This window comes from Macrotis lagotis, chromosome 3, assembly GCF_037893015.1.
Source record: "Macrotis lagotis isolate mMagLag1 chromosome 3, bilby.v1.9.chrom.fasta, whole genome shotgun sequence".
In the NCBI taxonomy this organism is placed as follows: Eukaryota; Metazoa; Chordata; class Mammalia; order Peramelemorphia; family Peramelidae; genus Macrotis; species Macrotis lagotis.
In genome coordinates this window covers 294,446,757-294,473,751 of record NC_133660.1, presented here as the reverse complement: position 1 = coordinate 294,473,751, position 26,995 = coordinate 294,446,757, and the positions used below count along the sequence as shown (strand labels likewise).

Sequence of the window (26,995 nt, the reverse complement as noted above, 5' to 3'; positions counted from 1 at the left end):
TCACCTACTTCCCCCCCAACTCCTTCAAGCCTCAATTAAAATGTCAACTTTTAGGGGCGCTAGGTGGCACAGTGGATAGAGCACCGGCCCTGGAGTCAGGAGGACCTGAGTTCAAATCCAGCCTCAGACACTTAATAATTTACCTGTGTGACCTTGGGCAAGCCACTTAACCCTGGGTGCTTTGCAAAAACTAAAAAAAATAAGAAATAAAATGTTCACTTTTAAAGGCAGTCTCAATTCTAGTGCCTTTGTCTCCTGTTTCCTTTACCATGTAAATAGCTTGTATATATTTGTATGCCCAGACTGTAGGTTGTTGAGGACAGGGCCAGTCATTTGCCTCCTTTTCTATCCCTCATCCTGAATATAGTGTCTGTATCCCTTCATAAAATGTGTATTAACAGACAGACTGAAGGGCAGCTATATGGTGCAGAGGATAGAAAACTGACCCTGGAGTCAGGAGGACCCGAGTTCAAATCTGACCTCAGACACTTGACACTTTCTAGCTGTGTGACCCGGAGCAAGTCACTTAACCCTGCCATCTCCAGTGGTTCTGACTCCAGATGGCTCTGGTAACTTAGCACAACCCTTCCCCCCACTTAAATTCAACTCACATGCTTGTCATGGCATCACCTCCCTGATGTCTGGCCTTCTTCCAGAATGAAGGACAAACAATAGTCAGCTCCTATTGTAGTAGTTGCATTTGCTGACAGCTGGCAGTGATGCTCAGAAAATACAGTCTAAGCTGGGAAAAATCCTTGTCACCTCTCTGCTTTCCAGAGACCCAACTCTGCCACCCCCACCCCCCTGTTGAACTTTCAGCTACATTAGGCTAGGTTTTAAACTAAGCTTCTAACCAGACCCCATCTTTATACCTTGGCACAGCCATGAGGCCTGCCTGGAAGGCAAGATTCCTCACCTCCTCCTCGTGGAATAGCTAGCCTCCATCAAGGTTGAGCTCATGGCTGTGTCTTTAGTTTTACCACCTTGTCATTGGCAGTCTCCTAGCTCAAATTATATTTATAAAAATCATGAAGATAATGTGTCATAGTATTTATTATATGGACATCCTCATAATGTATAGACTCACATAGGGTCAAGGATGTAGAGCTGAAAGGAACCTAGAGGTCATAAAGTTCAAATCCCTCATTTTACAGATGAGGAAACTGAGACCCAGAAAAGTTAAGTAACCTGTCCTGAGGCACAAAACTAGTGTCTGAGGTAGAATGAAAAATCCAGGTCTTCCTGATTCCAAGTCCTGTACTCTCTCCACCACACCATATCTCTGTATGGAATCTAAAATTCCTGAGGGCAGGGGCTCTTTCCTCTCCTTCCCCCAATCAATTGCCAAGACTTGCCTCCTCCCGAATACCTCACCCCTTTCCTCCTGGTATCTCCAGCTCCTTTGGACACCACCCTGTTGCTGGCTTTCATCAACTCTAGTCCGAATTCTTTCAATAGCTTCTTAAATGATTTACCTACTTCAAGTCCCTCCCCTTTTGAATCTATCTTCCACATTGCTGTCAAATTAATATTCCCAAACCACAGATCAGATCACGTCTCTCCTAGCCCAGAAAGCTTTAGTGGCTTCATCTTGGATCTGATATAAAATATAAACCTCTTAGGCCTTGGCATTTAAGGGGACTGCCCACCTCTCTTATTAGCCAGCACTCCCTTTTATGGCTCTATGCTTCAGTCAACCTGACCTCTGTGTGATTATTCCCTATGACATTTCCAACTCCATGACTTTGGACAAGAAGGCTCCCAGATTTAGGATACATGTCTTCTTCCTGGAGAGGAAAAAGCTTAGGATCTGAGCCATTTTTCAAGCTGTCCCTATTACAATGAGTGATAGGGAGAGAACAAGGTGAGGAGGAGCCAGACAGAACCCTGAGGGGCCCAGGCTGACACCAAAGGCATCTGTACACTCTTGAGTTCAGGACTCAGCTGGGGCTGTGGCCCATTTAATGCCAAAGAGTTTGGGGGGTGGGGAGTGAGTGTGGTGGGAAAAAGGAGGGGAGGGCTGTGCGTGGGAGGCTCCCAGGTAGCAGCTCTGCCCTGAGGCACAGACACAAGTATCTCTCGCTTCCCTTTTTATTTCCACTGTGGCAACCAAGGTGGCAGCAGCCGCAGCAGTAGCGACAAGGAGGGAACCTGCCCTCCCACCCTCAAAGTCAGGCTCTCCTTCTAGGCTTTGGCCCAAATACCCATCCCGGGCCCAACCCCACAGTCCCTGGGCAGGGTGGGTCTCCAGAAATGTGTGGCACCAGGATGGCACCTCTACTCACATAGAGCAGTGGGTAGCCCTGGCCCAAGGCGGCCTTGTGGTTTCAAGAGAAAAAGAAGACAAGTCTTTCCACTCTGGATCTGCCAATGAAGCCCTTTAGCCCAGCCTTCCTCAATGGAGCGTTTCAGTGTAGGGTTTTAGGGTTTTTTTCCCTTTTGGTGGTGGATGTGGGGTGGTTTGTTTTGGGGGTTTGGTTTTTTTCCCTTTTTGGTTTTTTGTTTGCTTTTTTTTTTGGTTTCGACTTTTTTTGCAAGTTCCTACAAAAATAGAACTCATGTATTTATAAATCCATGTCCCGTGGCTATGTGCATATGTTTCAGGTAGGAACTCCAAGCTGGGGCAATTCCTCCTGTTCTCCCTGGGTAGACCGAATGGGGGCACTCCTATTCCCAGTTAGGCAACCATTTCCTGCAAATGGTTCACCTCTGGAGCCTTGCAGGAATTTAACTTTTTCTGCAGCTTTGCTCTATAGAAGAACAGGTAGGAGGGCAGCAGGTATCCCAGGAGGGAGAAGAAGAACAGGCCCAGATTCACCTGAGGGAAGAGAAAGAAGAGGTCCTCATCAGGCAGAAGGTAGCGGGAGACTTGCCTGAAGAAGGCCTGGGTTCAAAGCCCAGCTGTGCTGTTTCTCTGGATAGAGCACTGACTTCAGCGTCTGCAGGACGGGAGTTTGAATCCAGCCTCAGGCATTCACTAGCTGTGTGACCTTGGGCAAGTCACGTATTGACCCTTATCCAGGGCCATCTCCAGTCAGCCTGATTTGTATCTGGAGAAACTGAAGCTGGTGATTTAGCACAGCCTATCCCCCTGCCCCCACTCAGGTCCAATTCAGGTGCTAGTCATGGCATCACCTCCCCCAGTGTCCTGGTCTTCTTTGGCAATGAGGGACAAACATTATTGTGTGACCTTGGACAGTTCACTTCCTTTCCCTGGGCCGTTGTACAATGAAGTTATGGTCCAAACTTCTTTTTAGCACAAGTGGCAGAGAAAAGGAATGATTTGCTCAGGGTCTCACTGTAGCAAGCAGTAACCCAGGCCTTCGAACTAGAGATCACTCTATCACCAAATCCAGTTAAACTTGAACCTTTCCCTCGGCTCTCCAAGGGGACCAGAAGAGATAGAGGCAAGGCTACATTTCTCCCTTCAGTTCTTCGGCCCTCCCCCACCCCCATCTGTGGCCCGATGCCCACTCTTACCCAGAATGGGTCTCCATGTAGAGATCCCACCATCACCATGAAAAGAGGCTGTTGTAAAAGGGCAAAGATGGCGCTGATTGTGGACTGCAGGCCAGTCAGGGTCCCAAAGTGATTAGAAGGAAACCTGCCGATCAAAGGGGTCCAGAGACCCAGATGTGTGAAACGTTCTCTCCTCCTCTGGCACAACACCATTCTGTGATCCTTCCCACCCTCTCTCCACCCTCATACACACAGACCCTGATGTCAAGGAGTATGCCAAGACAGTGACAGCTCACTTTGGACATTTGAAGAAGGTGGGCATGTTTAGGGCAGGGGGGTGGCCTAGGAGATAGAATGCTGGCCTGGAATCCAACATAGCCTCAGACACCTGCCAGCTGGTGTCTACCACCCCGGGCAAGTCACTCATCCCTGTTTGCCTCAGTTTCCCCATCTGTAAAATAATCTAGAGAAGGAAATGCAAACCATTCCAGTATATTTATAAAAAAAAAACCCAAATGGAGTCAAGAAGAATCTGAAACAGTGAACCAATAGCAGGAATATTTCTTCTGGAGAAGAGAAGGCATCAGGAGGCATAGCCGTGGTCCTTTGATATTTGGTCAGTGTTCCTCCAGATGGCAGAACTGTGGCCCATAAGGGGAGGACAGTGAGAACACAAAGTAGTGTCTTAACATAGGCATTAGGATTCAGGTGTCAACTCCAGCTATGGGGCAAGGATTGTGAAGAGAGACAGTGAGCTTCCCATGACTAAAAGAGATTGAATGACCAATGGAGAACCATTCCTTCATTAGGAGGTAGCTCTTACTGTGGGGACTCAATAGATTTGATTTTTAATATTGCTAGATAGATAGATAGATAGATAGATAGATAGATATAGATATAGATATATCTTAGAATATCATGCATTTCCTTTGTCCTGTGCATTATATTGTATCCACTTATAAACACTATTGTGAGGTGGGTTTTCTAAATTTCATTAAATTATCTAAGGGGTCCCTTAACACCCACTGAAGGCTAAGCACCTGCAACTAGAAGCTCTAAATACCCCAAACTTCTTGAAGTTCTATGAGCTAAAAAGTCTAGGGGAACAGGGAATAGTAGAACATGCTCCATCTCATAAGCTGCTCAGCATTAGAGCTAGAGGAGACCAAAAAGGCTCCTTTTTACAGTCCATTGGACAGATGAGGACACTGAGGAAACAGAAGACAAGATTCTAGTAACATAAAGGCGATAAAATGGTTCTCTGTGTTATCCCCAGGGGTTTTCAGTCTGAGTGACTTACACAGCAGCATAGAGCCCCCCACAGGCAGAATGGAAGAAGCCTCGGATTATGGTGTGGAGGATGAAGGTTAAGAGCTGTAAACAAGAAATGGAGAAGAGAGATGGGCTGGTTAAAGCTGAGCTACCACGGGGAGGGCAAAGGAAGACTGACTGCGGTGAGACAATCACTGTGCTTCACCCTTCCTAGCCCAGACAAGTCCAAGGAAACATCCCCCTAGGGGAGCATGTCACCTGGGGAGGGTGTGAAGAAACCCTCCCATTTGGAGGGGTGAGTGGATAGGACCCCCAGTCTTTTGTTTTGTTTTTTTAGGTTTTTGCAAGGCAAATGGAGTTCAGTGGCTCACCCAAGGCCACACGGCTAGGTAATTATTAAGTGTCTGAGACAGGATTTGAACTCAGGTACTCCTCACGCCAGGGCCGGTGCTCTATCCACTGGGCCACCTAGCCACCCCCAATAGTTAACTTTTCAAAGAGACCATTTACACCTTGGAAATAGGCAAACATCACAAACTGATTAATTTGTTTTGTTGATTGTGTAGACTTAAGAAAGTGAAGGGAGAATGTTAATCATGTAAATTAAATATAAAAGTGTGTCCCAGGGTCACTTTTTCCCCTTGATAGCCAGGAGCCAGAAGGTGCTTTTATGTACCTCACTTTGTCCCCAGGTGATTTAAATCTCCTCTTTGAGTCTGTATTTATAATAATAATTATTATTATTATCGATGATGTTGCTATCAACATCATATAGTCGGTTCCCTTCGTTTAGCAGATTAGGAAAAGCAGGCTGCTATTGCTGAAGTGACTTGCCTTACATCACAAGAGCAGCAAGTGAGAAAGCCAGATTCACATGGAGGCCTCCCAACCCTAAGCCCGGATCTCCTTTCACTGCCTTCGGCCTTTTTCAGGATCCCCCCGCACCTGTTTACCCCAAGGTTACCCCTAAAGAAAGCATTGAAGAAGGCAGGAAGCAAAGGGAGGTGAAAGCCCAGGGAAGGGGGGGACCAGAAGAGTAGTAGATAAGGTTACCTGCAGGTGTAAGTTGTAAATGAGGCAGGTGATTCCAAAGATCACTAGCAGGGTGTTGGTCAAAAGAAAGGCGTAGATGGCATTGGTGAGTTTCTGGATCTTTCGGTAACGAATTCTGGTCCCCTTCTTAGCAATACCATCCCTGTCAAGGTCAAAGAGTCAACCCGGGCTCTGGAGATCCATCTACCTCTCCTACTGGAGGCTGAATAATAATGGAAATGATTTATCCATCCTTTCCTCTGGGCTTCGATGACTGAACTAAGGAGACTCATCCAGTTATCTCCCATTGATCGGCCTGGCAGGCTTGCTGAGGACAGAAGGGCCCCAGAGCTTGTGCCCGGCTTCTCCATCCTAGGCCTCGTGAAGACAGAGCTGGGAATGGGAGGAGCCTACCAGAGAAGGGGGTAGGAGCAGGGGAAGAGCCAGAAGCCCTTCACAAGATGGAACCCCAATCAGCAAGAACAACAGAGAACAAAGATTTCATAATCCCGGGGCAAAGCTGGAATAGCCAACTCCAGCTGGCCCTTTGGGTTGTTCCTATTGGGCCTGTCACTTGAATAACTCCTTGCAAGAGTGAACCAGGGATAAAAGTCATAACCTCCTTCCTAGCAGAATAAGAAACAGCATGGGCGTTCTACAGCAGTCACCCAACTCCAGCTAAACCTGGCATTCTCTGGGTCACCTGGACTCTTCTAGCATGTTGACATCACCGGGATCATCCACACATTCCTTGATTCGCCAGTCCATGATGTAGCCAATTAAAGGACAGGTGAGGAGGCACAGCAGCTGCATGACCCCAAAGATGGAAGTGTAGAATCCAACTAGCACAAGCAAGAGATAAGACAGTATAAGTGAGTATGGATACCCCACCGGCACCCCCTCTGCTCACCACAGGCAACTGCCCCCCCAGCAAGGTAAGGGAGAGAAACAAATCTCTGAAAGGCCCTTTCTCTGATCTGACAGAAATGCCCAAATCCTTAAGGATATCAAGGTACATACAAGACTAGGATATTAACCCTAGCCTTGGGTGGGAGGGTCGATGCAGCTAATAGAGGGAGTAAGCTCAGAGACTCCTTTGATAAAATGTAAGGCTTGACCAAGATGGTTGATAAGGGCCCTTCTGTCTCTGACCAGTTATAGTCTAAGACCCTGCCCAGGTCTGATATTCGATGTTCTAAGATTCTCTTTTAGCTGTGCTCTGCCAGCTCTAATATTTCTGGCTTCATGGACATAAATGTTCTCTTACTCCACCTGAGAACACATACCTTGCTCCTTCATAAGGCTTTCCTCCTTCTCTGTTTCTGTGGAGAGTTGGGAAGGGGAGAAGACAGAGAGACATGAATACAGAGGGTTGAATGGAGGGAAGACCAGTTTGAAGAAACCTCTTCATCTGCCCCACTGTATCCTCCCTCTTTCCCAGTAGAAGTCCTTACCCAGCTGTTGGCCACCAGTTATTAAGAATTCCAGCATCTTGTTCATGGCAGCCATGTAGAAAATCACCCGAAGTTGGGTCATACCCATGGTAAGGAGACTCCAGAGAAATATGGGGGAAAAGAGGCTTTTCCGAAAGGGGACAGATTCTGCAACAAAAAACAGGGGGGACCCTCCCTGAATTCGGATAATAGGATCTCACTGGTCTCCCGCCTTTGAGTTCTGATCTTCCCATCTCATCCCTTCCCTGCCTCCTACTTAGCCCATGCAAGGTCTATACAGTAGCAAAAAAGGAATACTTGAACCCCTCTCTAGTGATCTTTGGACCATTTAAAAAATTTATTTGTTTATTGATTTATTTTTGCAAGGCAACAGGGTTAAATGACCAGCCCAAGGTCACACAGCTAGTAAGTATCAAGTGTCTGAGGTTGGATTTGAACTCAGGTCCTCCTGACTCCAGAGCCTGTCTTCGATCCACTATGCCCGCCTAGCTGCCCCTCTTCTTCCTTTATCACCCCTCATCACTCTGCCCTCTTCCCAAAGTGGAAGTGGGTTTTTTCCCCATCTTATAATATTCCCTCTAGCATTTTGACTTTCTCTCTCCCCTCTCACTCCAGAGCAGAAGCAAGGGTCATGGCATGAGTGCAGATTCTAGTGTCCGCCAGCAGAGGGACCCATCAAACTAGGCACTAAGGTACCATTCCCAGAGACTGACCAGAGTCCAGTGATGCAAGCCGCTCTGGGATTGCAGGGGGCTGGGAAGAGAAGCAGCTGTTGGGGAAAGTGGCAGCTGCCAAGACCTCTCCTGACAACGCCCAAAGGCCTTGTCTCAGTGTCTGGGAGAGCCCACCCACTCAACCGCCTTTCCGGCTTCTATGAACGGTCCTGTGATACAACAGGGGATCCCTGAAGCCTGGATCTCCAGAGATAGCTCTTGGGTGTGACCTACAGGACCTGATACTCACTCTCAGGAAGGGCATCGGAAGTGCCTTTCACCTCTTGGGATAATGGAGCAAACTCCCTTTCTTCCTCTCCATTTGGGGTCTTTGGGTTCAATTGTTGACTTGTGGTGGTGACGTGGACCACCGAGCGATCACCAGTCATCTTGTGGTCTAAGGCCAGTCCATTCACCTTGACCTTTTTCCTGGGGGGAACAAGAGGGAGATTTGAGCTGAAGCATTATTCCTCTAAGAAGCCATCCCTCCTTACAGATTCACAGAATATCATATAATTGAAAAGGAACTCAGCAGCCATGAGGCTAGTGTGTCAAACCCATCCCTAACAAGGAATCATCACTATAATATTTCCACAAGTGGCCATCCAGCCTCTGCTTGAAGATCTCCAGTGAAGGAGAACCCACCGATCCTTAAGGGTAGTCCTCTCCAGTCTGCAGTGGGGAATTAGGGACTGGACCTGTGACATCACTGGATTATGGACCTCCTTGTGCCAGTGTAGGGCAGCACCTTTTCTGCAACTTATCATCTTAGAGCATTATTTAGGACCCCAGGAAGATTAAGTGATTGTCAAAAGCTTACATAACCAGTAGGCAGAACTTGAACCCAGGTCTTGAACCTAGCCCTAGGCAGCCACTTCTTAGTTTGGGACAGTATTACTGGTTAGGAAGTTCCTTTGCTTCATTTTTTGTTTTTCTTTAAACCGAGAATAAATTTGTTTCTGCACCTTCTATCAGTTGCTTCTGATTCTGGATTTAGAAGGCAAAGAGAATGCTTTCAATCCCTCTTTCTTATCTTTTTTTTCTTTCCTTCCTTCCTTCCTTCTTTTTTATTGAGGCAATTTTGTGACTTGCCAAGGATCACACAGCCAGGTTCACCTGCATTTGAACTCAATTCTCCCTGACCACATTTACCCTCCTTCATTTCTACCATCCTTCAAATACTTAAGGAAAGTTATTATCTTCTTATTAAGTCTTCTCTTCTGACGCCTTCAATTGTCCATCTTATGGACATCAAGACCTTTCACCATCTGATCACATTCCTCTAAATCATGGGTGTCCAACCTTTTAGCTCTTCTGGGCTGCATCACACAATATAAACTTGCCAAGGGCCACCTAAAGAATTTAACATTTATTTATGACTACACTGTAACCCATATTACCAATGAGCAAAATAATAAAATGTAATAATGCCTCATGAATGGGTTTTAAGGGTCACAGGTTGAACACACCTGCCCTAAACAATGGCCATCTCAACCATGAACTCCCTAAGATGTGGTACCCAGAACTAAACATAACACTGCTGATGTAGTTTGACCAGAGGTATCCAGAGGCATACATCACTTTGAATTCCTAGAAACTTTGCCTTTCCTAATGCAGCCTGAGATCACATTAGCTTTTGGGAGGCTGCCATATTCGTTCATTCATTCATTCACTGAACAAGTATCCTGTGCCAAGCACTATTGACATGGTGGTGAAAAGGAAATAGTCCCTGTCCTCAAAGAGCTTATACCAAGCACACTGATATCTCATATTGAGCTTGTGGTCTAAGATACCTCTTCATTCAGCACTCAGGGATTCTGCAGAGAGCATGTTATTAAACTGGAATTGTTTTTATATGTCTAGGCTTGGCTAAACCTTCAGACAATTGTCTTGCCTTCCATAAGAATCAAGGGATTTCTATTAGGAGAGAACTTTAAAGCTCATCTAGTCCAACCCCTTTGATTTAGAATTGGAGAAACTGAGGCTCAGAAAGAGGAAGTGACTTTTCCCAAAGTCACACAGCCAGCCAGTGACCCAGTCCTTCCATTCTAGTGTTCAGTGGGGAGTTATGAATCCAATGCCCAATCACTGATTCCCAAACGCCGTGGTTCTTTCTCCCAATCTTCCAATCATCAGGACAGGGAAGAAGTGTAATTCTTTCACTTTCCACATTCGCATCCATACACACTTACATGTAATTGGCCTCCTCTGGGGCAGGGAAGGCTTCACTGGGCCAGTTGAAGGCACAATTGATGAAAATGAGACAGGCCAGGGCAGACCAGGTAAACATGATGGCTTCAAAGGATACACCAGCATCATAGATCAGCTATAGCATGGGATGCAGAGTAAGAAGAAGGGAGAAAGCACAACAAAGGAGTTAGAAACCTAGAACATTTAGAGACCGTCAAAGTTCTTTCCTGTGAACTATCCAATGTATCACAGACATTGCAGCATCCTGTCCAGATTTTATGGATGAGGAAAAATGGTTCTGCTAATGGTTGTGATGCGGATCATAGTTGGGACTCACAATCAAGGTCTTCGAGTTGAATGGTCTTTCCACTATCTTACACTGACTAACTTCTAGTCCACTTTTTTTTCCTCATCAAATCATAGTCTCTCTAAATAGTGGGTGGAGGGGGCCACTAATCTGTGAACCCCAGAAGTCCCGTTCCAGCCTCCTATCCCTGTTCTTCCCTGATGGCAGGAAGAATAGGCCTGGGTTCCTCCCACTCCACCCCTACCATGGATGCTGGAGGTGGCTGTCTCTACCTTGATTCCAGGGAATGTGATGGCAGATGAAGCATAGGAGCCAATCATCAGGGACATGATGGTAGATCGAAGGTTTCCAAACATGTTGGGCAACTGAGGAGGAAAATGCATGGATGAAGCGAATTTTTAGAGATTTAGATTCCTGGAAAATCATAGATCCTGAGAACTGGAGGCAGTCTCAGACATTCAGGACCATTCCAGAATTCAGAGATATAAGTGTCAAAATATTTTGGAGAGAGACTCTGTTTCCCAAAGCTCAGGTCCAGTGAACAGGCTGTACCCTGAGTTTGACATAACAATAATCCTTTGAGCTCTGGATGATCTCACTCTCTGGCAAAATGTATTGCTTTGACCAATACCAAGTGTTCACTGAAAGTTTTATGATTTTAGCTCCCCCTATTTCTCAGGTCCCGAGAGTCAACATCTATCACATCTGTGTTTTCCTTTTTTTCTTTTCTTTTTTTTTTTGCAAGGCAATGGTATTGAATGACTTGCCCAAGATCACACAGTTAGGTAATCTGAAGCTGGATTTGAACTCAGGTCCTCCTGACTGTAGGGCCGGCGTTCTATCCACTGTGCCATCTAGCTGCCCCTAATTTCCATCACATCTGGTGACATGCTCACAATACTACACTCCCATGCCCATCACAGAACTCTGGTTCTATATCTCAAAGAGTAATCATGACCCCCAAGACTTGAGGCAATCAACTTAAGAACTGCTCCCATGGGACCCAAAATGGCCTGCCATGGAAACAGTAACTCAAGACCTAAAGACAATTATGTCAAGGTCTAGCCCACTTGTGATTTATGTATCTAAAGACTGCCCCCCCCAATGATATGAACCCTCCATCTTGGGAAGCACTTCTATTTGCATTTATCATTTTCCCCACACTGAATCATGAATTAAGCTTCTGCTTGATCCTGTTCTGTTTGGTTCCAGCTATTCACAGTTTAGAGGCCAGTTCCAGTCCTGTTGATAGAAAGGACCTGAAAGGTCCCTGAATCTACCTCCTTTACTTGACAAATGAGGGCCAAAGCTCAATGACACCCAGCTGAAGGACAAGAGTTGGGATGAGATTCCGAGTCTTCCGAATCCCAGTCTTGAGGTTTTCCCAGTATAGAAACTGCCTCTCATCCCATCCCTAAATGAGGATCTATCCGATTTCTCTACCTCTAACCCTAAGGTTTCCAGACATGTCACCACAGCCTTCAAGAGCCTGTGGAGGGTTGACTTGGTGTTCTTGAGCCTAAGACAAGACTCAAGTTGGGCTGAACCAAGCCACCTTAAGGGTCTTTCCGAACTCAGAGATTCCAGGATTTCTAGCCCTAACACTATTCCCACCCCCACCCCCAATGTACATACACATATACACACAAACCAGCAAACCCACCTGCTGCTATAGGGAGCCCAGCCTGGAGGGGAAATCTCCCCACCTGCCAAACCTTCTGCACAGATCTGACAGAAGGGACAGTAAAGGGCCAGGAAAGAGAAGGGAAGGCAAGAAGGGGAATTTATAGAACTGTAAGAGACAGAATGGGAGGAAAAAGGCGAGGCTGCTGGTCCCAAATGATGTACTCTTCTATATGCAGCTCACCAGGTTAGGTAAAGATGACTGGACTGATGAGAATTCAAATCTAATCAGGTAAGATGAGCCTCCCCAGGAGATTGATAATGAAAGTGAGTCAGCTCCCCCAAACCTCAAAGGGTCCAGGCCATCTCCCAAACCTTATCAGGGAGACATGAATCTAACTGTAATTATTGTGGGTTCAATGATATTATTGGAAACATGCTTATGCCAGAATGAAGGAGAGGGTGGTCCCTAAAATAAGGGGAAGATTTCACAGAATCTCAAAGTCTCAAAGTTGGAAGGGGCCTGAGGGCCACAGGACCCAAGCAGTACTGACAGTCCCCTCTCTAATACACCAGCAAAACAACAAAGTGGACATCTAGCCTCTGCCTGAAGAACTGAAAGCAGGGGGTGTAGGGTGAGCTCCCCAGGAAGAATTCCTGACTTCCAGCTCTGTTTATCAGGAAGCTTGTTCTGATATGGAATCTAAACCTGCCCCTTTGCTACTTCTAGCCATATGGCTCCTAGGTCTGCCCTTAGGGAGGGAGCACTCTCCCCAATTCCAGGAAGAGGAGGTCCTAGGAGGGCTTTGATGGAGGTGTTCAGGCTGGAAACTTAACCCAGAGCTGAAGCCCTCTGATGATACTCCCTCTCCTCTTGCAACTCCCCTCCCAGAGCTTGCCCCCTATAGGCTGGCACAGCCTGCAAGGACTCAGGATCACCTCCAAGCCACCAAGTCGCAACGAAGGACCTTAGGGAAGGTTCACCCTCAAAGAAATAATTAATGATGTGTTTTGCTCGACTCCAGTCCAGCCAGGCCCTGGAGGAAGGGGAGAACAAAGTCATGGTGTCCTTTCAACCTTTCAGATCATGCTAGCCTCCCTCCCTTTCTACCCCTAGATGGGACTCTGGGGGCCTTTCCAAGAAAAAGGGCCGGGACAGGGTGCTCTAAGCCTAAAAGTTAAAGAGCTGGGAGCTCCAGGGCCTTGGGAAAGGAAATGCTGGTGAGCTGGCCACCCACAGTGGGGCAGATGCTTCCCTGGTTTCCCGTATCTGAGGGGGTCAGCCGCCAGGCTTATCCAGAAAGGGTGCCAAGGCCCTCCAAAGGAGGGTCTTTGCAAGGCAGGCCCCCCTCTCCCCCAGGAGGAGGGGGCGGCCGGCCGAGGCGCGCCCAGGAGGAGGAGACAGGCGCAGGCCGGGCTTGCAGTTGGCCGGGGCCGCCCGCAGCCGCGGGGCGGAGCGCAAGCTGTCCCAGCCCGGCCCGAGCCGGGGCCCGCGGGGGGGGGGGGCGGGGCCCCGCGGGGGAGGGGCGCCGCTGCCGGCCGCCCATTGGCCAGCGGCGCCCTGCGGGGGGTGGGGGCGTGCCTGGGGCCAGAGGCGGGAGCCAGTTATCAGGAAAGTTTCCTGGCCCAGGATGGGGGCCGCCCCCTCCTCCTCCCCTCCTCCTCCCCTCCTCCTCCTCCTCCCTCCCCTCCTCCTCCTTCCTCCTCCTCCTCCTCCTCCTCTCCTCCTCCCCTCCTCCTCCCCTCCTCCCCTCCTCCTCCTCCTCTCCTCCTCCTCTCCTCCTTCTCTTCCTCCTCTCCTCCTCCTTCCCTCCTCCTCCTCCCCTCCTCCTCCTCCTCCTCTCCTCCTCCCCTCCTCCTCCCCTCCTCCCCTCCTCCTCCTCCTCTCCTCCTCCTCTCCTCCTCCTCCTCCTCTCCTCCTCCTCCCCTCCTCCTCCTCCCCTCCTCCTCCTCTCCTCCTCCTCCTCCTCCTCCTCCTCTCCTCCTCCTCTCTTCCTCCTCCCCTCCTCCTCCTCCCTCCTCCTCTTCCTCCTCCTCTCTTCCTCCCCTCCTCCTCCTCTCCTCCTCCTCCTCCTCCCCTCTTCCTCCTCCCCTCCTCCTCCTCCTCTCCCCCTCCTCCTCCTCCTCCTCCTCCTCCTCCTCCCCTCCTCCTCCTCTTCTCCTCCTCCTCTCCCCCTCCTCTCTTCCTCCTCCCCTCCTCCTCCTCCCCTCCTCCTCCTCCTCCTCCTCCTCCCTCCTCCTCCTCCTCTCCTCCTCTCTTCCTCCTCCCCCTCCTCTCCTCTCCCCCTCCTCTCCTCCTCCTTCTCCCCCTCCTTCTCCTCCTCCTCCTCCTCCCCTCCTCCCTCTCCTCCTCCTCCTCTCTTCCTCCTCTTTTCCTCCTCTCCTCCTCCTCCTTCTCTTCTTCCTCTCCTCCTCCTGCCCCCAGGGGAGGACACCAGGATTAGGCTCGACCCCTAGAGTCGGGACCTGAGGGGACCAGGGGGGTGGAAGAGAAAAGGGAGGGGAAAGGCTGTGGACCCGGAGAGGAAGGAGCCAGAGAACAGTTAGGCTGGGGGGGGGGGGGAGAAGAAGAAAAGGAAGGAGGAAGAGAAGGAGGAAGAAAGGTGGGAAGAGGGAAGGGAGGACGGATGAGGGAAAGAGGGAAGGAGGAAGAAGAGAAAGAGGGGAGGAGGGATGGGGAAAGAGAGAGGGAAGGAAAAAAGGAAGGAAGGCATGAAGGAGGAAGGGGAGGAGGGGAGCCGCAGCAGGGAAGGCTCAGCTGGGTTCTCTGGCTTCATGCGCCCCCTCCTCCCCCACGCCGAGGGAGCAGGGGAGGCGGCATTTCCCATTCCCGGGAGTTGTGCAATGTCCCGGGGCAGGAGTGAAATGCTACCCCTCGGGGTGGGGAGAGTCAGCCCCAAGCACCCGATGAGTCAAAGCCACCCAGATAAACAGGGCCTTGGCTGGCTCGCAGAGCCGCACAGCCATCATTTTCCCAATCCCACACACAGTCCCGGGACACCCCGCCCCCCCCATACAACACACATCCCACCACCATCAGTGCCACTCATCTGGGCAGACACAAATCTGTTCCCTTAGGGCTCCTGTTCCCCCAACACACACACACACACACACACACACACACACACACACACACACACACACACATATCCCACCACCATCATCGTGCCCACAACGTGGCCATCATCACCATCAAAGCCACCATCACCACCTCCGCCACCACTGCCACATCTGGGCAGACACAAGTCGGAGGTCTGCTGTCTCGGGGCTCTTGTCCCCCACCACACACACACACACACACACACACACACACACACACACACCCCAGCATCACCCCTGGATGCAGCTACACCCTTTGGCTCTCCTAGAGGCTGTACCCCATCACCGCCAGGCAGCTCCCAGAACTCACTGTGAGCGAAGTGAAGGTCAGACAGATGCCACCGAAGCCATTCAGAGACAAGGCCAGAAAGATGAGCGGAGACAAAACTAGGGGCCGGATATAGAGAGCAAGGTGTGAGAGCAAAGTTGGGGTAACCTGTGGAGGAGGAGGGTCAGGTGGGGCTACCCAGCCCACCCACAATAACCCCCAGGCTTTTTCCCCCTCCAGAAATCTGCTGTGGGGGTCCACAGCAAAGGAAAAAAGTGGGACTGTGACCCAGGGAAAGGAATAGGGATGGGAGATGGAGGAACAGACTCAGACTCTCTCACCTATGAGATTCTGAGAGGCCAGAGCCATCAAGGCACAGGAAGCTGCAAAGCTGGAGCTGTGAAGACAACGGGACGGTAAGAGAAGATGGAGAGGGGTAATAATCCTGGATGAAGACAACAGCCTCATCCTTGGATCATGTTTTACAGTTTGCAAAATGCTTTCCTCAAAACAACTCTGATGCTTTAACTGCTCATGCTAGACCCGTAGTCCTTCACTCTGGTGCTCCCCTACCCCCTGCCTACTGCTCCTCTCCACCATAGCTATCCAAAACAGAGCGAGTCAGCTTATTTTCTCTTCTTTCCTTTCTTTTATTCTTTTTTTTTTTAGGTTTTTGCAAGGCAAATGGGGTTAAGTGGCTTGCCCAAGGCCACACAGCTAGGTCATTATTAAGTGTCTGAGACTGGATTTGAACCCAGGTCCTCCTGACTCCAAGGCTGGTGCTTTATCCACTATGCCACCTAGCTGCCCCTTTTTTTATTCTTTATAATAAGAGATGAATCTCTGGGTGAATGGAAGTGGGTGGGATAATAAGACTCTCTGGAAATGCAAGTGATAAAAACACAGATGCTGTCGATAAGATGGTTTTCCAATAAAGGACACCAAGAGAATCATGGAGCTAAATTCTGCTATTCCATTTCCATTCCTTTAAAAAAAATAAATAACTCATTCTCCTGACCCCTTACCCCTGAAGTAGCTTCTTAACTTGTCCATTTCTCTGGAAAATACCATCCCTCAAAACCTTGGAAACCTCATGGATTTGTCTTCAGCTCTCCATCACACCCCATATCCAATCAGTTGCCAAGTCTGGTAGGTTCTACCTTCACACCTCTCTCACATCTGACCCCTTCTGGCTACGGATATGAAGTTGAGTCCCTAACGTTCTCACCACTTCTCACCCTGACATGAGAAGGCCTAGCTTCTACGTGTGCCCTTACCCACCGAATCAAGCCTCATCCTCATTCCATCCATTCTTCATCCATCTGCCAAAGTGATATTCCTGAAGATCTGAGCAGCTCACCACCCTTCCCCCACTTAAGAACCTCCAGTGGTCCCCTTTTGTCCCTAGGATAAAATAGACTTCTCTATGGAACCCACCTGACTGCAGACCACCTAATTACACTTTATTCTCAGGAATTCTACCTTCTAGCTGACCTACCTGTTCTTCCCTATACATGGCTTTTGGGTTCCCATTCTGTGTCTTTAAAGAGACTTTCCCTATATCTCAAACGCTTTCTATCCTTCTTTTATTAAAAAAAAAAAACTGTTCTCTTCCCTTTTATTTTTTTGGCAAGGCAAAGGGGTCAAGTGACTTGCCCAAGGTCACACAGCTAGGTAATTATTAAATGTCTGAGATTGGATTTGAACTCAAGTCCTCCTGACTCCAGGGCCGGTGCTCTGTCCACTGTGTCACCTAGCTGTCCCCAGAACCTATATTCTCTTTAAGGTTCAGCACCAGTGCTACCTTCTGATTTCCCTTCCCCCAACAGCTACCCCCCAACTCTGAAAATAACTCTTTTGACTTGTCTGTGCACATGTTTTTGTTTTTGTTGTTCTTCTTCCCACCAATGGAAGATAAGCTCCTCGAAGGTGAGGGCCATTTCATTTTCTTAGTAATCCCAGGTCCAAGCATGGTGCTTCATAAAGATTTGTGAATTAATTTGATCATCCTTTTTAGAGCTGGAAGTGATAGTAGAGACTATCTAGATCAAGTCCCCTCCTGTTTTGCAGTTGAGAAACCTAGAGCCAGAGAGACCATAAGGTCATAGATTTAGAGACAAAAGGGGATCTGGCCCAATCCCTTTATTTAACAGAAGAGAAACCAAGGCCCGAGGAGGATAAATAGGCAGTAAATGATAGAATCAGGACTTGAACTCTGGTTCTCTGACTCTTTGTCTTTTGTCCAGTCATGCTCAAGTCTTCTTGACCCATTTGGGTTTTTCTTGGCAAAAATACTGGTGGTTTGCCACTTCATTCAAGAAATGAGGAAACTGAGGCAAACAAGGTTAAGTGACTCGACGAAGTTCACACATCTAGTGGTGTCTGAGATCCGATTTTAACTTATCTATCCACCGTACCACACTGCCTCTCTAAGTTTAGGTTGGAAGGATTCTCTCCCTACTCAAATGGAGCACTGTCTCCTTTGTCATTGTCGTCATCATCATCAGAGCAGTTATCTCCTTTGTTGTTGTCATCATGGTCACCATCATCATCTTCACCATCAATGGATAGCAATTATGCATATTTTTCAGGTTTACAAAGTATTTGACATTTGGTCTCTCCTTTGATCCTCACAACAACCCTGTGTTATTATTATTTCAATTTATAGAAAGATTATATGACTTGCTCAGCTAGTAAGTAGCTGAGGCAGGATTCAAACTCTGCTTTCACTGACTGCTGTTCAGCTAACTCCCTTCCTCCATGGATGTGTTATATTCCCCTCTATTAAGCTGGAAACACCTTGAGACTAGGAAGTCCCCCCCCATCTTTGCAACTTTAGCATCTAGAACACATCATAGGGCTTGATAGAGCTTTAATTGTTCATTGTGGCAAGCATGCTCCAAAAGATGACTGATTTCCTCAGTTTCCCCTCAGCAGTTGGAACTCCTTTATGCCTTCAGAGAGGGTTTCATGAATTGCAGAAGTCAAAAATTCATTCCTCCCTCCCTGCTTCTTTCTCTCAGGTGATTCCTTTGACCTTTCCTTTGCTTTCAGGCCTTTTCCAACTCAAGGGTTATATATACATATATATATAGATCTATATATATATATATATATATAGCTATATAGATATATAGATATATATATATATATGCTAACCCCCCCCAGGAGATTATAAAGTTCTCAAGGACAATAGTAAGTAAATTACTGTTTTCTAAATTGAATGGGATCATCTGAGAGACAGAAATACATTAGACACACTCATTGTGCCCATATCTGAAATCCATATATTGGTTATGGGGCTACTCATTCCACTTGGCAGCTGAGATAACTGAGTCTCAAAGAAAAGAAAGTATGTTCCTACACAAAGATGGAGTGAATTGTTCATCATCACACACCTTATCATTGAGGAAAGGCCCCAAACCAAGCCTTCTGACTGAATTTTAGTCCTTGGCCACTGCCTTTGGTGAACAGATTGGCCCAGTCTCTATTCAGGGTGCCTCTCCAGGACCCTTTCCCCTGGACTGTGCTCCCCTTCTTTACCTGCCAACCAGGCGAATAGGTCGGGGCCCAAATCGGTCCATGAGGATGCCCAGGGGTAGAGTGGTGGCGCTCAGGACAAAGGAGCCAATGGTGAAACCCAAGTTCAACATTTCCTCCTGGCTCTCACAAGTGGGCCATTGATGCTCAGTCGGGTACTCGCTACTGTTGGTGCTATTCCTCTCTGGAGAAGACAGGAAGAGACATTTGATGACTTCAAGAAACATTAAAGCACTGACTGTGTGTTTGGCAAAGACAATAACAAAAGGAATGCCTGCCCCCAAAGAGCTGACATTCTCCTGAGAGAAACCATGTGTATACAGACATGGAAATACAAGATGACTGGATTTCCTCTTCTCCAATATCAGTTTGCCTTGGCATTCCTATGGAGAAGAAAATGCTCTGACCAACTATGAGTATTTGACCAACAGATATGAATATTTTCCTGTCTGAATGGCCCCTTCCACTGGCCTGTTACACACACACACACCACAGTAGATAAGTAAAGTGTAGGTATTAAAATGAATAGAAGTTAGGAAGACTAATCTTCCTGAGTTCAAATCCGGTCTTAGACACATCCTATCTGTGTGACCCTGGGCAAGTCACTTAACCCTGTTTGCCTCAGTTTCCTCAGCTCTCAAATGAGTTGGAGAAGGAAACCACTCAAGAAAACCCCACATGGGGGCACAAAAAAGTCTGACATAGCTGAACAAAACAAATTAAGGTCCAGAAAGGGAAAGAGATTTGAACTAAATCTCCTGTCTTCCAGCCAAATATCTTCCTACCAGATCCTCCAGCCAAATATCTTCCTACCAGATCCAACTGTTTTTTTTTTCCCCTCTAGATTTATGCAACACTCATACCTGGTGAGCCCTCACTCAGGAACACACACACACACACACACACACACACACACACACGCACACACACACACACACACACACACACATATATATGCACACACAATGCATATTGAGTATTTTTTCTGAGTGACTCCTCACCTCTTCCAACTAGACTCTAAGCTCAGAACTTCAGAATCTCCAGGCTGAAACAAGAACTCTAGGGAAGGGAACTTCCAGTGGCAATTCATTCCACTAATTTCTTGGCTGTTTACCTTCCATCCATCAAACTGAAATCTGCAGCTTTGGCCTTCTATTCACTGTTCTTCAACTGCTTGCCTGCTGAGGTCAAACTTGTTGTTCAGACATTTTTTTTGGTCATGTTCGACTCTCTGTGACCCCATTTGGGGTTTTCTTGGCAAAGATACTGGAGTGGTTTGCCATTTCCTTCTGCAGCTCATTTTGTTGTTGTTGGGTCGTTTTGGTCATGTCTGACTCTTCATGCACCATCTAGCTAGCCTTCCAGCTCATTTTACAGATGAGGAATGAGGCAAACAGGATTTAAGTGACTTGTCTAAGGTCACACAGCTGGTAAGTATCTGATGCTGTATTTGAACTCATGCAGATAAGTCTCCTTGACTCCAGGCTCAGCCCTTTGCCACCTAGCTGCTCTGAGGTCAACATCTAATATAGTGTGGCTAAACATATGTAATTAGAGATTGGTGCATTATATTTTGAAATTCAACACACCCATTCTCCCCCCAAACTCTGAATAACAATCACCTTCTACCCTGGGCCCCAATTCTGGAGTGCTAGCATTGCCCAAGGGAGATAGCACCCATTTCCAAAAAAGGACAATGGTGGAAGTAGGAAGGGAGAATAACAAAGAAGGACTTAATTGGAGAAGGTGGGGAAAGGCAGATGGTGTCACTGGGAAATGAGGATGGTGGGGGGTTTTATATATTTACCACATCAATTCTGATTAGAGAAAACCCATAGATTTTGTCTGGATCTAGGCCTTCTTTATTAAGTTCCATGAGGTGTTTTCTAGGCACAAAGACTAAGTTTCCCCGATTGCACCCATTCTTTATAGACAGATAAATATAGATGTATATTTGTTTGTTTTGCAAGGCAATGGGGTTAAGGGACTTGCCCAGTGTCACACAGCTAGGTGATTATTAAGTGTCTGAGGCTGGATTTGAACTCAGGTCCTCCTGATGCCAGGGCCAGTGCTCTCTCCACTGCGCCACCTAGCCACCCCATCCATTATACTTTTAAAAGTTAATTTTGTTATTTTTTTTACCTCTATCAAATACTTTGTTGTCGTTGTTGTTGTTTGGTTTTTGTTTTTAGGTTGTTGCAAGGCAATGGGGTTAAGTGACTTGCCCAAGGCCACACAGCTAGGTCATTATTAAGGGTCTGAGACCGGATTTGAACCCTCCTGACTCCAGGGCCGGTGCTCTATCCACTGTGCCACCTAGCCGCCCTTCCATTATTGTTTTTTTAAGGAAAGGGAGCTAAAGGAACTGTAATAATGATCCCAAACATCATACAGTGTAATTGAAGAAGCAGTAATATGGAGTGGAAAAAGTTGAGGTTGCAAGTCAGAGGACTTGGATTGAATCTCGTCCCTCCCCTCTCAAGGTTCTGTGATTTTGGACAAGTCACTTTCTTCATGGGATCTTCATTTCTCTTCTGTAAAGTGAGAGGCTCTGTTGCCTTCCTGGAATTCTGCCCAAGCTTTCTACTTTTTTAAGAAAGGCACTTGCCTATTTCCTTTCATTCATTCCCCGTGAGTTCGGCTAGGACACTATCGTTCCCATTTGGCACGTGAACAGACATGGAGAAGGGAATGAGCTTGGCCAGTGTCACAGAGGGGATGTATCGGAGAGCTAGCACCTGGCAGTCCTCTTGCTAGCAGACCATGGCCCTCTAAGATACACTCTATCTCCTCCGGCCACCAATCCATGCAGCAGGGTGGCTCTCGCCTGTGTCCCACTGCTGGGGATCTTCAAATATCTTAAGAATGAGGAAGAGAGGGGCGGCGAGGTGGCGCAGTGGACAGAGCACTGACCCTGGAGTCAGGAGGACCTGAGTTCAAATCCGGCGTCAGACACTGAATCATGACCTAGCATACAGCCACTGAACCCTATTGCCTTGCAAAAACTAAAAAAAAAAAAAAATGAGGAAGAGAGGAGCAAAAAGTAGGGGTGATGTGAGTGCCTAACATCTGGATAGCCCAGGGGAACATCCTCCAGCAGATGACCAGGGCTCAAATGAGCGCGCTAGTTGTGTCTTTGAAGGAAGGACATGGGACTGAGACTCTGTTCTGGCAATTCTGTAAAAGTGGAGAAAAGAGTACTAGTCCCTTCTCCTCTGCTCCCTCCTCCTTCCCCCGTTCCCTAACATGCACACACAAACACACCAGCCCGTGCACACCCCCAGCTACCCTGTTTTTTCCTAGGCCCCTATCACCACCGTCCAGACTCAACCCCTCCCTCCCTGCCCAGCCTCCCCTCTCCCATTGGCTCTGGCTGGCAATAACACTGCAGGCAGGCAGCCAGGGCTAATCTCAATCCCTCCTTCTCTCCCTATCACCCTGCAATTACTGCCAGGACTCTGAGGCGAGTCTCCACCCCTTCTCCACCTGCTCTTTCCTCGTGTAACCCCAGTAAGTGGTTGGGCAACAAGATCAGAACCCCCAGGGTGGGGTGGGTGCTGTTGGAGTCTTAGAAGAAGGAATATTATCACACACACACACACACACACACACACACACACACACACACACACCCTCCAGGGCTTTGGGGGGGGGGGGGTGGAGAAGAGAAAGTTATTTTTTCTAGACCTGGACTGAAGAGGCAGGATATGAAATAAGGTGGCTCCAGACTCAGGGGATGTGAGTTCCCTTGGAATGATTACTACCTGGTTAATGTAGGGCAAGTCTCTTTACTCTGGACCTCAGTTTCCTCATATTTCAAATGAAAGGAATCGGACCAGATGGTTTCTTAGGGACTTTCCTTCTAGACCTCAGTCTAGGATTGCAGGAGGTCATTGAAGGGAAGGCTACAGGGTACCTTTTAGAACACAGACTGTCAGAGGCTATGGGACCTGGGGGACCACCTAGTATTTCCCCATCGTTCTGCAGGTAGGGGAACTGAGACCGGGGTGGGGGGGAACTTACTCTGGTTCACATAGTTTAGAACTATCAGAGCTGGGATCTGAACCAAGTCTGCCTACCCCAAGTCCATTACCCTGTTTCTTATTGAGTGGTCCCAGTTGGGGAAGGGACAGAGAGAGAGAGAGAGAGAGAGAGAGAGAGAGAGAGAGAGAGAGAGAGAGAGAGAAATTGATGGACCAGTCCCAAGTTGAGTTGGTGCCGGTTGATTTCCAAAACACAGCTCCCCTGTCTCCAAAGTTCCTCCCTCGCAGGAGATAGGCTTTCCCTTCCTAGAACTGGTCAAATGCTGGCAGGCTTCAGGCCCTCCTAACCCCAGCTAGCTCCCTGCTCAGTCCTTGTCTTCTCTGTGACTAAGAAGACAGGTGTCCAAATTCCCTATTCTAATGAGTGTTGTGTTCACAGTCCCTACCTGAACCCAACTGAGCAACTAAAATACCTCGAATTTCCATACTAAGCCTTTTCCCAGCTCTCGAAGCTACAGTGAAATCCTCCGAGCTCATGTTCGGACATTGAATCTAAAAGAAAGTAGCAACAACAATTCCCATTTCTGAAACAGGCAAGATTTGCAATGCATTTTTCATTCAAGCAGAAAAGGTAGGTAGCACAATGTTATTAGCTGCATTTTTCATGAGGCCGTGGGATCCCAGAAAGCTAAAAAGTCACTAGGACAAGGTCACACTGGTAGAAAGGAGTGGAGGTGGGGAATAAGGCTGTCTGGTTTTCTTGCTATATCTTGCGGAAAAATAAAATTATTTCTCTAAAAGTCGTTAGTTCTAGTGGCTTAACATCTGAATGAAGTGGGATAGCTTCTCAAAAGCACGGCCTCATATCTAACATCAATGGACCTCACAACAGTCACATACATGTGCCAGGAAGCTATTGTTCACTCGACTAGTCAAGTCTGACCCTTTGTGACCCCATTTGGGGTTTTCTTGATATAGATGCTGGAGTGGTTTCCTGACAGATGAGGAAACTGAGGCAAACAGGGTTAAACTGGCTTATCCAGGGTCACAGTTGTTTCTGAGGCCGAATTTGAACTCAGGTCTTTCTGACTCCAGCGTCAGCTTCTCTATTCACTGTGCCACTTTATCTGAGGGCTCAGAGAATAAGTGACTTATCTAAGGTTTTGCACCACCAGCAGAAGAGTACTCTAGGCCCCTGACCTATTGCAACACCCTCTTTTCTGATCCCCTAATTCAATCATGGCTTTAGATCCAAAAGAGACTTTAAGATCATAAAATTCAACTTTCTCAATTTACACACAAGAAAATGAGCCCAGAGTGGTTAAGTGACCTGCCCGGGGTCACACATTTGCTCAGTTTCTCAGGTATAGCTTGGCCCCAGCTCTTCTGGCCTCCAAGCTCAGTGCTTTCTTGCACCATTCACTTGCCCCTTTTTAATTCTTCAGCTACTATTTCCCTTCAGCCTCCCCGTCCTCAGCTTCTGGGGAAATGTCTTATGAAGATTAAAGATCAGAGAATGACTGATTTCAAGCTGGAAGGAACCTTGGAAGTTCTCTAGCTACGTGACTTGTCCAGGAAATAAGTAGGAGAGTTGGAATTTGAACCCAGGACCCTCCCCTCGAAATCCAACCATCTTTCCCTTGTACCCCCCCCCTCACCCCGTGAGATCCGGGAAGTCATAGTGGTAAGATTTGAGACACCAAGTTATGATTTTGCCACTTACCTGGGCAAAAGTGGGAATAGAAGCCTTCCTGCTGCAGCATGATGAGCAGGGAGCCCCAGCCAAATAGTACAGCAGAAAAGAACAGGTTCTCCACCAAGGCTGTGCAAGCCATCCACCATCGTCGCTGGTAGGCCTGGGCTAGTGTGGGGGCCATGCTGCCTTCCGGGCTGCCAAGAAACAGGACAGTGAGGGGGCGCCTCTGAAGTGAGACTGTGAGTGGCCCCTATGGCAGGCCGGGAGGCTGCTGTTCCTTCCTCCCGTCTGATACACAGTCAGAGGCCTCCCTGAAGGACTTTTAGTGACCGGAGACTCCTGGGTAGTGCCAGTGCAAGAATGGGTGAATTGGCACTGCCAGGACTTCAGATGGACCCATCCAGGACTCTTTCGGATATAAAAGCAGTCCTGTGTGCCTGTCTCTGGCACTCTGCCATCCCCCTCCCACCAGGAGCGATGGAGTCTCCTCAGGTCCCTGGAAACTTGCCTTCCTCCTAAGATTTGTAGGGTCTCCCCAAGAACCTGAAAACTCGCAGCCCCCTTTGTGGGATGGACCACCAGCGTCCACAAGTCAGCAGGGGAAAGAGAGAGGGCTAGGGCCACCCACATCCTTGCCTTCCAACCCCTCACCCAGAAGCACCCCTAAAAGCCCAGGACAAAGAGGAAAGGGAAGTCTGGGAGGGTCCCAGCCCCTTCTTCCTGTTGTCCCTTGGCTGCAGCACCTTCCTCCCAGCGGTCTCCCTCGTGCCCAGGTCGGCTCCTCGGGCGGTGTGGCCCCCCACCACAGGCGGGTCCCTCGGCTGTGTGGCCCCCCACCACAAGCGGCTCCCTTGGCCGTGTGGCCCCCCACCACAGGCGGCTCCCTCGGCCCTGTGGCCCCCCACCACAGGCGGCTCCCTCGGCCGTGTGGCCCCCCACCACAGGCGGCTCCCTCGGCCGTGTGGCCCCCCACCACAGGCGGCTCCCTCGGCCGTGTGGCCCCCCACCACAGCCCCCTGGCTCTGCCCTCACACACCCATGTCCCAGCACTGAAGTTTGCCCGGCGGAGCCTGCAGTTGCCACGTGGATGGGGACCCGAGTCGGGCTCCCTGCCTCCTCCTCCTCCTCCTCCTCCTCCTCCTCCTCCTCCTCCTCCTCCTCCTCCTCCCCGCTCCGGGCCAGCTCCCCCCAGGCTGCTCGGCTCACCCCGCCGGGGCCTCCCTGTCCGATGCGGCCGGGGAGGGGGCTTGGGGCTGGGGCAGGAAGTCTGTCAGCCTGCCTTTGCAAGGGCGGTTGGACTGGTGGTGAGAGAGCAGAGGAAGGCTTGTGAGTGCGCCTGAGAGCGCCTGAGTGCGCCTGAATGCGCCTGAGTGCCCGAGTGTGCCAGTGTGTGCCTGAGTGTGCCCGAGTGTGCCCGTGTGCCTGAGTGTGCCCGTGTATGCCTGAGTGCCCGAGTGTGCCAGTGTGTGCCCGTGTGTGCTTGAGTGTGCCCGAGTGTGCCTGTGTGTGCCTGAGTGTGCCCGTGTGTGCCCGCCAGGCGGGGATCGGGCAGCAGGGGAGGACCCCCAGGCTGGGCCACCGGGGCTGCGGGGCGGGGGGCAGCGGCAGGAGGCTGGCCCGGGGCAGCGGATCGGGCCGCCCCCCGTGGCCCGTGGCCCCGGGAGCCCCCCAACCCAGACGGGCTGGCCTTGCCCCGAGTCCCCCGCTCAGAGGCAGCAGCCCCACGCGATTCGAACCCAGATCTCCGGACTCTCCGCGGCGAGGTGGACAGGACCCGACAAAGGGAGGCGGCGAGCCCCGGCAGCGGGGGCGCCCCCCTGGGGGCCCGCAGCCCCCCGCACTCACCTCGGGGTCGCTGCGGTCCCGTCGGGCTGCTCCACCGTGGGGGGCTCGCCTCCCGCGCCCCGTGCCAGCCTCCGGCCGGGCTGTGCCACCCTGCAGAGGCCAGCGGCGCCGCCTGCCCTTGTCCAAGCCGGGCTGAGAAGTCCACACGCGGCTCCAGCCCACCTCGAAGTGATGTCAGGGAGGCCGGGCCGGCCCCGGCTCCCCCCCTCTGGCCAATCAGCGGGGCGCACAGGGCCTCAGAGGAGTGACCGCGGCCCGGCCCCCTCCCCGCCGGCCCCGGGCCCCTCCGCCCTCCGGGGTCACCCTCCCTGCCCTCTGAGGGCACTCTCCCTGGCACGTGAGCCTGCCCAGGGCCAGCGGCTCACCCATCGCCAGTGCAGCCGGGGGTGGGGGCAGATTCGGGGCCCCCAGGAGCGGTCTGCCGTCCAGTCCCCCTTGGGGCGGTCCTCATGCCCCGGGAAGCCTGGGCTGGCTCACAAGTCAAGACCTAGGGAGACCGCCGGCCCGGCCCCCG

At 49.6% G+C, this 26,995-nt stretch overlaps 1 protein-coding gene across 4 annotated transcripts in view; it reads right to left on the bottom strand.

Moving 5' to 3' along the window:
* The window catches only part of SLC43A1 (solute carrier family 43 member 1), a 26,794-nt gene extending 248 nt beyond the window's left edge, over window positions 1-26,546 (bottom strand). The window contains exons 1-15 of one of the 4 annotated variants that reach the window (XM_074231500.1): window positions 26,482-26,546; window positions 24,664-24,830; window positions 18,961-19,141; window positions 15,759-15,814; window positions 15,460-15,536; window positions 10,700-10,792; window positions 10,123-10,256; window positions 8,181-8,359; window positions 7,218-7,364; window positions 7,050-7,085; window positions 6,467-6,605; window positions 5,785-5,926; window positions 4,760-4,833; window positions 3,481-3,604; window positions 1-2,818 (exon numbers count right to left, since the gene is read on the bottom strand). The exon at window positions 1-2,818 is cut by the window's left edge and continues 226 nt beyond it. In XM_074231500.1, the coding sequence (XP_074087601.1) occupies window positions 2,678-2,818; window positions 3,481-3,604; window positions 4,760-4,833; window positions 5,785-5,926; window positions 6,467-6,605; window positions 7,050-7,085; window positions 7,218-7,364; window positions 8,181-8,359; window positions 10,123-10,256; window positions 10,700-10,792; window positions 15,460-15,536; window positions 15,759-15,814; window positions 18,961-19,141; window positions 24,664-24,817 (1,677 nt within the window). In that variant the 5' untranslated portion in view covers window positions 24,818-24,830; window positions 26,482-26,546 and the 3' untranslated portion in view covers window positions 1-2,677. Of the gene's footprint in view, window positions 2,819-3,480; window positions 3,605-3,626; window positions 4,101-4,759; window positions 4,834-5,784; window positions 5,927-6,466; window positions 6,606-7,049; window positions 7,086-7,217; window positions 7,365-8,180; window positions 8,360-10,122; window positions 10,257-10,699; window positions 10,793-15,459; window positions 15,537-15,758; window positions 15,815-18,960; window positions 19,142-20,071; window positions 20,915-24,663; window positions 25,327-25,672; window positions 25,749-26,481 lie in introns of those variants that run through there. The other 3 variants (XM_074231499.1, XM_074231501.1, XM_074231502.1) reach the window with 3 other exon arrangements.
* Window positions 26,547-26,995: the final 449 nt, after the last annotated feature.